Source organism: Electrophorus electricus, chromosome 10 (genome assembly GCF_041902795.1).
Source record: "Electrophorus electricus isolate QZ-2024a chromosome 10, ASM4190279v1, whole genome shotgun sequence".
NCBI lineage: Eukaryota > Metazoa > Chordata > Actinopteri > Gymnotiformes > Gymnotidae > Electrophorus > Electrophorus electricus.
Window position 1 is genome coordinate 32,041,022 of NC_137506.1, and position 12,648 is coordinate 32,053,669.

General features: G+C 45.3%; 1 protein-coding gene across 5 annotated transcripts; it reads left to right on the forward strand.

Moving 5' to 3' along the window:
• Window positions 1-590: 590 nt before the first annotated feature.
• Window positions 591-11,748, forward strand: srrm1 (serine/arginine repetitive matrix 1). Of its 5 annotated transcripts, none has more exons than XM_035532728.2 (17): window positions 591-702; window positions 1,540-1,629; window positions 1,821-1,943; window positions 3,636-3,815; window positions 4,022-4,116; window positions 4,228-4,416; window positions 4,994-5,185; window positions 6,012-6,128; window positions 6,425-6,600; window positions 7,051-7,131; window positions 7,720-7,806; window positions 7,981-8,125; window positions 8,669-8,755; window positions 8,939-9,370; window positions 9,545-9,767; window positions 10,093-10,248; window positions 10,930-11,748. In XM_035532728.2, exons 1-17 carry the CDS (start codon window positions 682-684, stop codon window positions 11,035-11,037), a joined length of 2,502 nt encoding a protein of 833 aa, XP_035388621.2. In that variant the 5' UTR covers window positions 591-681; the 3' UTR covers window positions 11,038-11,748. The 5 variants fall into 5 exon arrangements, with proteins under 5 accessions (XP_035388621.2, XP_035388623.2, XP_026884576.3 ...); XM_035532730.2 differs by having other exon boundaries at window positions 10,937-11,748; XM_027028775.3 differs by having other exon boundaries at window positions 3,636-3,806.
• Window positions 11,749-12,648: the final 900 nt, after the last annotated feature.

Below are 12,648 nucleotides of genomic sequence, written 5' to 3' on the forward strand. Positions count from 1 at the left end.
TCACTCTTTCACTTAAAAATTCAACCCTTTCAAAGTAAATTTTAAACTATGTTCTTCTGTCCTGTCATTTGTTGTGCCTACGATTTCCATTCAGTTATGGGCTTGCAAGGAAACCTGACTCAAAACAACGGGCTCTTTTTATTCCTCCACCGACTGAGTAGACAGTTGCCATTAATGCCTGTTTGAGAAGAATCAGACTCAAGATAATATGACCCCGTAAAAACAGGTCGGTATAAATTTTTAACACTTTGCCCAGCACAGGCAGAAGCGAATAGCTGGTGTCGGACTACTGTCAGGTCGAAATGATTGCCACTGGATGAAAATGTAAATACATTTTAAAAGGTAAATAAAATGGAAATGCATCAAATAAAGCACAACTGGGAGCTACATTTGTTTAGGTTCAGCTGCACACCCGAAACTGCACCTGTCATTACAGCGCTACCATTTTATATTCAGGTTATCAGTAAACTTTAGCCCATCTATTTTGTTGTTCAATATCACAAACAAATAAATAACTAGCTAACTAACTAAATAAATAACTGCTTCGATAGTTTTATTATATCAGTAGTAATCAGGAGTTTTCTTGTAAATGGCATCACGCACAAGGCTGCGCTTTCCGGAAGTGCAGGAGCGGAAGTGGCAGCTCGTCACCGCTGTAGTCGTTCATTACCCTCCACTGAAATGGACGCGGGGTTTTTCCGCGTAAGTAACGTTTCCTTTAATCCCGTTATCCTTTCAAATGAACAACACAGTCTGTTTGCGGTTTGGTTTGGAGTTTTTTTTGGGGATCGCATATATATTTTAATTTCTGTCACCTTTCTTAACTAACTGGGTTAGTTGGGTCGAGCTGGTTGGCTAACTGGTTTAGCCTGGCGGCTAACGCGAGGGGAAAATGGCGCCTGTAGCTAAGCTAACAAGCTAATAGCTAACAAACTAATAGCTAACTATCTTAGCTTCCGCCCGTGATGCCGCAGGATGAGCTAGCCTAGCATGGCGACGTCCCACCACAGGCCTAAAGGGTTACTGTAACGCCGCTTATGTTCGAGTTTGACTGCAAATACTAAAATCTAGCTGTTTGGTTAAGCACCGCTCCTAACTACTTAAGATTAGTCAGATTAGTTAACGCTAGGTTAGTTAGGCGGCTGTTCCCTCGTCAGCGTGGTAAGATAACCTGGCGTTAGCTCACTCTAATACGTGTAGCTAACTAGCTAGCTCGACTTTAACCTAACGAACTCTCTTGTACGTTTGATCTGCTCTGTTGTCTCCGTCTAGCTACCTAGTCTAACATAACATGTTTTCCCGACACTAGTCACAGACTAGCTGAGGTGGCAAGCTGCGTAGTTCAGCGTTGTATTTTCAGTTAGCGTGTAGTCAGCTAGCTGGAGTTGGATTCCTGTTGCGCAGTGGCCGTTCCTTGGCGTTTCACTACAAGGTTCAGCGTACACAAAGCATTTTTTTTAATCGCCTCTTTCGAACATTTTGTGGTTTTCTTATTCGATTGTTTCCAGTATACTGGTATAATTAAACGCTTTCTTCCAGGGCACCAGCGCAGAGCAAGATAATCGTTTCAGTAACAAACACAAGAAGTTGCTGAAGCAGCTAAAGTTTGCAGAATGTCTGGAGAAAAAGGTATGGGTTTTTTTCTCTCCTGTGAAAGTGTAGTTACTTTGGCTTTTGTGAATAACTATATATACTGAACATGCTGTTGTCATTGATCATCTTGCACTGTGTTTAAGTGGACTTAGTTGTAATATAAAGTTGCTTTTTGATTTGATCCCTTCATCTGATCCCACTTTTTGTTATTTGAATGTTTATTATAGGTGGATATGACCAAGGTAAACCTGGAGGTCATCAAACCTTGGATCACCCAGCGAGTGACGGAGATCCTTGGCTTCGAGGATGATGTCGTCATAGAGTTCGTTTTCAACCAGCTGGAGGAGAAGGTAGCCTTCATTGATTCTGTTTTCTGGCCCCTTTCTTTGGTTATGTGAAGACAGTGTGCAGTAGTTCTTTTGAACACTGGGTGTTGGAGGGATTGGAGGAGAGTTAATGCATCAGACATTGCTTAAAGTCTTATTTGGAACAAATTCTGTAGCAACAAAAAGTGAGACACGATTTGTGTCTTCTGTCTGGTAGAAATGGGTAAACAATCATATCGACTTTCTGAAGATGCTGTAATATGTAACAACGTGTCTTCTGAACAACAGTTTTTCTAATGATGATGTGATTTATGATTTAAAAGGCCTGAACCAATATGGATGTTATACCTTGCAACAGAAGTATAGCACCAACACCTAATTAGATCTCACCTGAGCCCAAAGTCTCACTGAACCCAACTCTCCCTTGATGATGAACTTTGTTTTTGGAGGTGAGTTATGAACAGGGATTGACATTCAGTGATAGAATCGTGTCAACTTTATCAGTTGTTTGCTCTTTATTACAAAGGTTAAATTTACCACAACACTTCTAAATGCAAATTTGAACTTATCCCCCCCTGAAAATTATGTGGAAATCTCAAACCCTTTCCTGTAGAGCTCCATATTTTAATCAACTACTCTTAATGTGGGGTTTGATTATACAGTGGAGGAACAGCACTGCAGTAGGCCACAACAGTGCACAAACATTGAGGTTTTTACCAACCCCCAGGGATTATGGTTAGTAGTAGTCATAGGTGTCCTATGAGTGGTTTTGAATCTTGGGGTGGGAGGGCGCAGGCGCTGTGGAGAAGTTTCCAGAAAAATACCATCTTGCCTCGGTTGGATGTGTCGAGGCAGAACAAACAGGAGTTCAAGCACAAAACTGAATGTAGCCTGACGCCAACCTTTTCCTGCATTTAATAGCTCCTGTAATGTTAAAGTCAGCGATGTATCGTTCGTTTCTGGACTTTATTGGTCAGTTTACCTCCTTATTTCTGTCTGCTCTTGACTTATTTTGATTGCAAAAAAAGACATTTTTTGAAATGCCTTGTGTACTCATTATTGCTTGTTCGTCTCTTGCAATTTAGATAAATGATATAACATTAAACTCAAGGTGGTTGAGTCACAAGCAGTAGGGAGGCGGCAGCGAGCCAAAGGAGCGTCCGTGCGTGTTCCGGAGTGGCGGGCGCTCCGGTCCCCCTCCCCGAGCCCAGAGAGGCCTGCAGGACACGCACTCTGAAGACATCGGGACTGTACTTGCTTTGTGGGGTCTTGACACACTCTGTACTGTGGGTTTACTGCTGTGTCTCAACAGTAGGGGAGTAGGAGATGTGGGGGAGGGGCCCTTGCAATGCAAGAGAAAAAGTTTTGATTTATTGCATTTGTTTCATTTTGTCTACAAGGAGGATGGTATTTAGGACCAGACAAAAGTAATGCATGCATTTCAGGAAACCTGTTGATTAGTTTCTTAGTTTTGTTTTTAAATGAGTTTGAAATCAAGACACTCGGACCATCAGTCAAAAATCAGACTCTTAAGCATAGAAGGCAGCAGCAGTGCCTGTTTATACCCAGTGTTGTCTTTTCCTTAAGTATTTGCTCCCTGATTGTGTGTAGGAAGGGTAAATGTTAGGCTTGGCCATCAGAGCCCATCCTTCAGTTGTTGCTTTCGTTCTGTGGCCGCGTTAAGTTTTCTCTCTGTCCTTGGTGTGTATGTTGCAGAATCCAGATGGTAAAATGATGCAGATAAACTTGACTGGCTTCCTGAACGGGAAGAACGCTCGCGAGTTCATGAAGGACCTCTGGCCCCTGTTGCTGAGTGCCCAGGAGAACATCGCCGGCATCCCCTCGGCCTTCCTTGAGCAGAAGAAGGAGGAGATCAAGCAGAGACAGGTGCGACAGGTGAAACTTACCTGCATGGGGAAACGGGTGCTTTTACAGACACACACAACCAGCACTAAGCAAAGATCCCAGTCCTGGTCTCATAGGTTTCACAAAAAAGTAAACAGAATTATCAACTAGTTCCTGCAGCATGTTCCTAAGTGTTTTTGTAGTAGTTTTATGAAGAGGCAAATGCTTTGTTTGACACATGGTTCATGACCTGCTAGATCGAACAGGAGAAATTGGCCACTCTGAAGAAGATGGATGAAGATAAGAAGGAGAAGGAGCTCAAGGAGAGAGCTCAGTCCAAGAGTCCCAAGCGGTGGGTTTCTCCCTCCAACATGCTCTTTTTTAATGTGCTGTAGTTCTATATTATAGGCCTCTGCTTTTCTTGGCTTCACCCTGTTCTAATGCTGCTGCCTTTTGACTGCAGGCGGAAATCTCGTTCTCCGGCGAAACGGGAAAGGAAGCGCAGTCACTCTCGCTCACCTCGCCGCAAACCCAGCCCTCTAGCCACGCACACCCCCAGCCCACCCAATCACAAAAATGAGCCACAGCCAGAGCCTGACCAATCGGAGAGCTCCAAGCCAGAACCAATGATCCAGGAGGCCTCCTCTACCAGGTGACTATAGAAATTTTCTTTTCTTTTTTTGAGATATACTCTTCATTTTCTTGAATGTGAGAGGTAGTCAAGTAATGTGCATTTGATTATTAGTGTAATGTCAGGTTTGTTGCTCAGATCAGGAAACTCAAGTATGAAATATGCATGTACAAATTTCTAGATCTGAGCAAATGTTAATACACAGTCTTGGTACATATATAAAATGAGATACAATTTTTAATATAACGTACAGAGTTTCCAGAGAAACAGAACAGTTGCGGTTCATCAGTTTCTGTCTTCTGTCTGAAACTCTTTGAACTTCACTTTTGAATATCTCTACATCTCTTACTACAGTAAACTGTATATATTCACCTATAATTTTCAGATATATAAAATATAATATTATTAAAAATATTCCACACACACAGATCAGAAAATTCCAGAACTCAATTAACTGATGTGGTCTGTCTGGAAGCTCTGTGATAACAGCTCCCAGATCCCATATCTTGACTCCAGCCTCGTCACCCAGTTTAGTGCCCATTATTGGTGGGGACTTGTTTTTGTTAGCACGGTTCTCATGTCCACTCTCCTTGTCCAGCGACCTCGCACCTGAGGCGAAGCCGGACTCCGTGGTTGAGATCGCAAAGGCTGTGTCTCCGGAGAAAGTGGCGAAGACTGAGGACAAAGTGAAGCCACGGGAGCGTGAGAAGGAAGGGAGACGAGATCGTCCACGCCATCGCACCCGGTCCCGCTCGCCCCGGTCCCGCCGACGCCCCAGGTCCCGCTCCAGGTAGGGCCAACACACGCAGTAATCACCTTATCAGGTACATTGGCGTTCTGTACCTGTGCCATAGGCTGCTATACATTTTACATTATCATTAAGTTCTGGCAGTAAGATGAAATCAGCTGACTGCGATGGAGTCCTGTATCCTCTGGATGCTGGTAATCTATTGGCCTCTACCATGACTGACCAGGGTTTCAACAGTGGTAGAAACGGTACTGATTGGATACCATGTACTGAAATTGGGTATTTATGATCGCAAAATTTTGTTGTTGTTTTTTGTTTTGTTTTTTTAATACTCTTATCTATTTCATATACATGCTTGATCTCTGTAAAAAAAAATCTAGCAAACATCTCGCTCCAAAAAAAAGCCTGAAAGTTTCACACAAACAGCTGAACCACAACTCCGATGGTGGCTTTTAATGTAATGAAATATCGGATTGGTATCTGGTGAATATGAATATTGGGTGATATTTATATGCAAGGATTTTGTTTTGGATCAGTACAGAAAAATTGGTATTGTGGCAACTTTACTCAGTGGTCATGGATACTTTTAGTGTATATAAATACATTTTTACATACTGTATGCAGAAAACGGCTTGAGCTGCTGTTGCCTGCCTTATTTTCAAAACGAGGCATTCATGAAAGTAAACATGCCTCAATGGTTAAGGTATGGTTCAGGTTAACCTCTGAGTACATATAATTGACTGGTAATGTATAGTTACAGCTGTAGAGTGAGTGTGCCTAATAAAATGAACACTCTGTGTATGACCTTGTGGTTAACTTTACTTGAGGCAAGTCATGAACTGCTGATTTGATCTGGTCCTCCTTCCAGGTCCTACTCCCCCCGCCGCAAATCAAGCCCACGGAGGCGTGTGTCCCCGCGACGCAGGAGTCCTCCCAGACGACCCCCTCCCCCCAGACACAGGCGCAGCCGCTCACCTGCCCGCAGGTACGCTATCGTCTGTTTATGTGGTGTGACTGGGGTGCGCTCTGGGGTACTAATCTCAGATCCACTGACCGTGTGCCTAAGAGAACTTGGTGAATGGTAAGCACCCTCTTGTTTCCTTTACTGAGTTTCAGATTTTTCTGTCTCAGCATGCAAGACTTCTCAGAGCATCGGTGTTTCATAACCTAATGTATATGATTATATGGGGCATGCAAACTAATTTGTTTTAGTTTTGGGATTCTTACCCAAAACATTCTTTCCAACTGTGTTTTCACTGCCATCCACTTTCTATCCACCAGGCGGCGCTCTCGTTCTCGGTCATCTTCGGGCAGCTCTTCTTCGCGCTCGCCCCACAAAAGACCAGCAAAGCGGGCGTCGGGCACGCCACCCAGAAAGCAGCCCCGTCACCCTGAGCCGCCCTCCAGCCCGCCTCGCAGACACCGCAGCCCTGCCGGCCCTGATGCCAGCCCCTCAGGTAACTCCTGCCTGTCAGGCATACAGCAGCCTAAATTGTTTTAAAACAGTGAAATGCTCAACTTAAGTCACATGAACCCATACCTACATGATCAATTGGACCAACGTTTTGTCAGTTTGTTCCACTTATGTGGGTTCAGGGGGTTTCAGTGTCCTGGACACTGGAGTTAGTGCAGATTGTATGGTACAGGGACCGAGCTCTGAATCAGCTCTGACAGTCCAAACCTTTTCTGTTACTTTCACTACTTTGGGAGAGATTGCTCTGTTTGTCCAGTGTAGTAAAACTGATTGCGTGTGTAACATGGCCGTTTAAGGAGCAGCTGGACGGCACTGTCTTTTGTATGCGGTAGCTCTCCTTTACGTCGGTGACCCTGTTGATTGTTGACTTTTATAGATGTCGTGTTTTCACTGTGCCATGAATCAGCTTCAGTGCTTATGGTATGAATTTCAGGTTCAAAGCGTCGAGTTAGTGGAAGAAACGAATCACCGTCTCCCGCTCCAAAACCCAGACGGTCGGATGTATCGGAATCAGGTGAGTGGGTGTATGTAGTGTTGTTAGAAGTGTGTGTAGCCCTGTAGGTGTGCCATCAGAGTTCACGACTTCCTTTCACTGGCTAAAGCTATTGACAGATTCAAGGAAAGATGATTGTTTGGAAGAAGGCCTTTGCCATTATAAACCCATGAACTGTCTTCATATTTAAGGTAGTGCTTGTTAAGTCCAAGACCACCTTAAATTAAGCCACCTTGCTTATGATTGGTTCCAGCTTTGCTATAAACTGGCAGCATGTATTTCCCATAAGAGTGGAAAAAAGTGCTCAGTGTGCAGAAATTCTTAATTCACCCTGTCAGTACTTGGGCAACCTGTGACCAAAGCTCCGATCGATCTATTAAATATTGACTGAGGGCTTGTACTATGTTGCTGTAGGGCAGGATTAGTAAATCTGAGCTGTCTATGCCCCTTGACTACCCCATGGTCACTCCCATCTGGTCTATAGAAGACTGCAGCCTTTACAGCTGTTCGTTACAGGTGTTCTGATACTCTTCGGTTCCTACAGAGGAGCGCGTGTGTGTTTGCGTTTTCTTAGTCACTGAAAATGTCCTTCTCTGCCTTGCATTCCAGAGGAGGATAAGGTGGGGAAGGGAGCTACAGCAGACTCTGTCCAGCAGAGGAGACAGTACCGCCGGCAGAATCAGCAGTCGTCTTCAGGTGCTCGCTGCCTGCCTCAGTCCGTGTCACTTCACACACTCGCTCGTGCACGCGGTGTTAACGTATGCGTGTGCTTATCTCCTGATAGTACGGGTGTTGGCTGATGGCCTCTTTCTGTGTACCTTACCCAGGTAGTAATGCATGCTGTCTGCCTCTTTTCCTGTCTGGTTGCAGAGACAGGCTCCTCATCCTCATCCTCAGAAGATGAAGGCCCGAGGAGGCCAGGCAGAGGGCCCTCTGCCAGGAATGGCGAGATCAGGAGGAGGCGGAGTCACTCTCCTGCATCACCTAGGAGACGGCACAGGGACCCGTCGCCGAGGTAGTGTGCCAGGCGTTTAAAGTGGGCAGTGTGGGCACATCTCCGTTTTCAGTAACGATGTAGTCCTGCGCCTCCCCAGATGATCAGTGTGTCTGCTAAGATTGGCAGCGTGAAAAGACTCCTCGAAATCAGAGGATCCCAACTTCACTCCGAGTGAAGTTCCAACTCGCCCAATTCCAATATTCAAATGCTATTTGAAGGGCTTGAACTAGATCAGGCGTGTTCGCTTTGAAGAGAGGTGGATCTCCAGGCTGAGACTTGGGTGTCCCTGTCTAAGATGCTACGTGACCATAGAGTTTTAAGAGGCTGTCGTCCTAAATGGCGAATGCAGCATTTCCTATTGGTTTACATGCATTAGAGTAATGTGTAAGCCAAGAACTGTTTAGCACTTTTAGTACTGTGCTCAGCTCACTCTGAGTCTGAGAAAGAACAGAAAGGTTTTATTGAAATAAAACTGGTACAGAAATATTGTGCTTGTGTGCTTATATTGAGCACTGTGCTCCTTAACTTCATATGACTTTTTTTTTTTTTTTCCCCATACAGGAAGAGACGATCTCCGTCACCTCGGCGTCATCGCTCGCCTTCTCCAGCCAGACGTCGCAGGACTCCGTCCCCTCCTCCTCGACGCAGGTGCGCTGCTCATTTTTGATTCTGGAACGTTCCATAAACCTCGTCATCTTTGATTCAGCTGGCTTAATATGGGGGAACTGTCCAGCAAAAAATACTCAGAATTGCATTCTGCTGTTCAGTACTCATTTAGTAATCTCTGAGAACTCGTTTAACTTTCCTGCTTTATTCTTTGTCTTCTTACAGGTCTCCCTCCCCTCCTCCTCGCCGTCGCTCGCCGACCCCAAGACGCTATTCGCCTCCCATCCAGCGTCGCTTTAGCCCCTCCCCTGTCCCCGCCCAGAAGCGCCGCCCCTCTCCCTCCCCTGTTTCCAAGCGCCGGCCCTCTCGCTCTCCCAAGCGCGGTCGTGCATGCAGCCCCGGGAAACGTCGCAGCCCACCCTCTTCGGCCTCGCCGCCGCCACGCCATCGCCGGAGCCCCCTGCTGCCCCCTGCAGCACGCCAGACCAGGGAGCCCCGCTCCTCCCCACCCCTGGGGCACGGAGCCCGAGGCTCAGCCAGCCCGCTGGCCAGGCGCCCGCCCTCCAGCTCTCCCCCACAGAGGCGACAGCAGTCCCCTGCTCACGGCAGACCCATACGCAGGGTGTCCCGCACACCAGAGTCACACAAGATGCAAAGGTATATGCATGACCAAGGAACCAGCGAGGCTGTCTGGTTATTTTCTGATGTAATCTTTCCTCTTGGAGTGTACAAATATATTTACATTTTTGTTCATAAAACCAATATGGGTGTGCCTTATTTTAATTCCTTGTGGTTGTGTAAGTTTTCTTCCTTCTCTCCTTCCGACTACAGAAACTCTGAGAGCCCGCGGACGATGAGGAGACCCGCGTCTTGCTCGCGCTCCGCTTCCCCGCCGCCTTTCCCAGCAGCCTCGTTGGCAACCTCTGGGGCTCAGAAACGGCCAGCCCCTGCCTCGCGGTCACCCTCTCCCTCTCCCACCCGCTCAGCCAGCGGATCACCGCCACCCCCAGCCAAGAAGGCCAGCAGTGCCTCCCCAAGCCCCTCCCCCAACAAGGTAAGGTCCCTCTGACCAGGTGAGGAAAGGTCAAGGACCAAAAGTAAACCAGTTTGATTTATTCTATTGGCTTATTCAATTGGCTTCATAAGAAACGGGACGGACTCAATTGCCATCCTTGCCTGCACCCCCAACTTCAACCAAATAATAAGATTTTTATTTATTTATTTTTTATCTTCCAATAAGTGTGTGGGTGTGGGTGTGGGTGTGGGTGTGGGTGTGGGTGTGGGTGGTTGGTTGGTTGGTTTCAATTCTGTCTTATCTGAAGACTTGGGGAGGAAATGAGCTAAGCAGTGTTTCTAACCCCACCCCGATTATTGTTCAGAACTCTGATGTAGACGGTGGGAAGAAAAAGAAGAAGAAAAAGGAGAAGAAACACAAGAAAGAGAAAAAGCACAAGAAACACAAGAAGCATAAGAAGGAGAAGAGCGGGGCGGGTCCAGCGGCGGGCGAGCAGGACCACGAATCTGACCAGAAAAAGGTGAAGTATGCGTTTCTCATCTGCTGAAGGCTGGCGGTCCAGTAGAGCCATACACATACGCCATAGATGTGATCCATTTAATGGATTTGTGCGTTAAGATTGACCTTACCAGTTACTACGTCTCCCTTAGTTAAGAAAATGTTGGGTTAGTTATGGACTTTGTATGCGTCCATTTAGAAACTCCATTTCAAGTTCCGCCATATGTGACTGGTTAAGCATCCTGTAAACAATAATCCTCCAAGTAGATACTGTAGCCGTCCTGTAAGTCCTTACCGGTCCTTTAATAACCACAGAACTGGATGTGTGTTAAGCTGCTGTCAACTGCTAGGTGGGTAGCTGCAGAAACATTCACTTAACACATCACACCCACTGCTGTGATTAACCAAAATGTGGTGTGGACAGAAAGTGACCTGTGATTAAATCACCCTATAAGTGATTAACAAAACTGAGCACGACAACCCTCTGGCCACCAAGTAATAGTACGTGTTAAATGTCACCTGTAAGACGTGTGCATCCATTAAAGTGAGTGTTGGGGTATCTGATAAAGTAGTTGGTGTGGGGGGGTGTGTTCACTGAAATCAGAACAGATTCAATACTCTGGAGAGTCCAGTAAGTGAATACTCAGTGTTCGTCTTCCTCCTGTGCTGGGGCAGTCTGTGATTAATGCTACCTTTCTTGAAGGAATCAGAGAGCGAAGTAGAGGACAGTCTGGATGACCTGGAGAAACACCTGCGAGAGAAAGCGCTACGCTCCATGCGCAAAGCCCAGCTATCTCCGCCCCAGTCCTGAAAGTCACCCCCCACTCCCCCTTCTTATTTTTAAAAATGTTTAATGTTGGTTCAGCTTTAGAATGTACAAATTGTTTAAATTTCTCATAGGATTGTTTTTGGGTTTTTTTCCTTTTTAAAATTTTGTGATATGGGTTTTTTTTCTTCCTATTCTAGCATGATCTTTGCTTTTCTCTTCACCCACAGCAATGATTACATGCATCTACAGAAAAGTGACTCCCTCCCCTCGCCTTTTTCATGACCCTTATTTTCTTTTTTTAAATGAAGGGAAGCCATTAACTGACCTTGGTAGTTTGAAGATCCCTTTGTAGACTTGATCATAACTTCCGTAGTGACAGGATTGTGTGGGTGGTGGGGTGTGGGCGGTCACGGGTGGCCATCGCATGAGCAACAGATGACCATTGTGTGTGAGCTCCTGTGTGCATGCACCTGTACATTTACACACACACCCAACCCACCCACACACACACACACACACCCTACAGCTGCCTCTTGCCGTGGCTTTGGTCAGCGACAACTTTTATGCAGCTTCCTGTCACACTGAAGAAAAAAAAAAAAAGAAAAAAAAAAACCACACCTATTTGCATACTTTCTTTGGTTTCTCTCTGCCCCATATATTTTTTTTGTAACTGTAAAGTTGTTTCGAGTTGTTGAACCTCACTGAAAATTCTGGCTTTGAAAAAGTCTCAATAAAAGAAAGGATACGCTTTCATGGTGTGCACGTTTTAGCAAGTTTTCTGTTAGAGGTGAACCCAGGCAGTTTATCATGGACTGTATCGTTAATATTGATCTACTGATGGGGATCATAGAGACATGACATGCAAAAGAATACATACAATGTCTTTATTGGGTTGAATATGCTGCATCTCCCCTTGTTAGGAAAAGTCATAACCCTGTTGTCTCATACATCAAGTACAGAGAAATTAAAAATCAGAAACTTATGCAGCATTACTTCAACTGTGTTGAATTGCTACAAGGGCATGTTTATACATTCCTGGTTGTTTTTCCACCACGGAGTCCTTAGTCATGCTGACTGCCATTGGTGTGATGCTCTCCACGTATACAGCCAGGGCTCTAGTTGTGTCTGCATGATGGTGTTCACACATCTGTTTAATTTTTTGTTTTACTACAAATGTGTAAAATGTATTTGGTATCAGGGCTTTACTACTCTGATATATTTGAGATTGTCAGATGAGCACAAAGATAATCCACATGGGGAGGTGTGGGTGTGTCACCTTGGTGTCACCTGGAGAGCAACTACTGAATCTGCAGTGGCAGTGCAATGATACTGGTACCGCCCTTCACTTTTTACATCCTCAAGAATATGTACAAAGCAACAGGACAGAACGCTATCAATAAGGGTAACCATGACCTTGACAGGAGGTTAGCTGGCTTATTTTCTGGTGTAATATTTTGAAATCACTGTTTTTGGGCAATTATGCATTTGAGCAACATGTTTATGATTGTGTCAATAATTGTGGCTCAGGGAGCTCAAGTATTGGATGAACCTGTTAGAAAAGGTCTTTGGTTGATATCCTGGTTTAAACTGACTTCTTGCATCTTAATTTGGGCCTAAAATGAAATTTCAGTGAGTAAACTCTATTAGAACTTA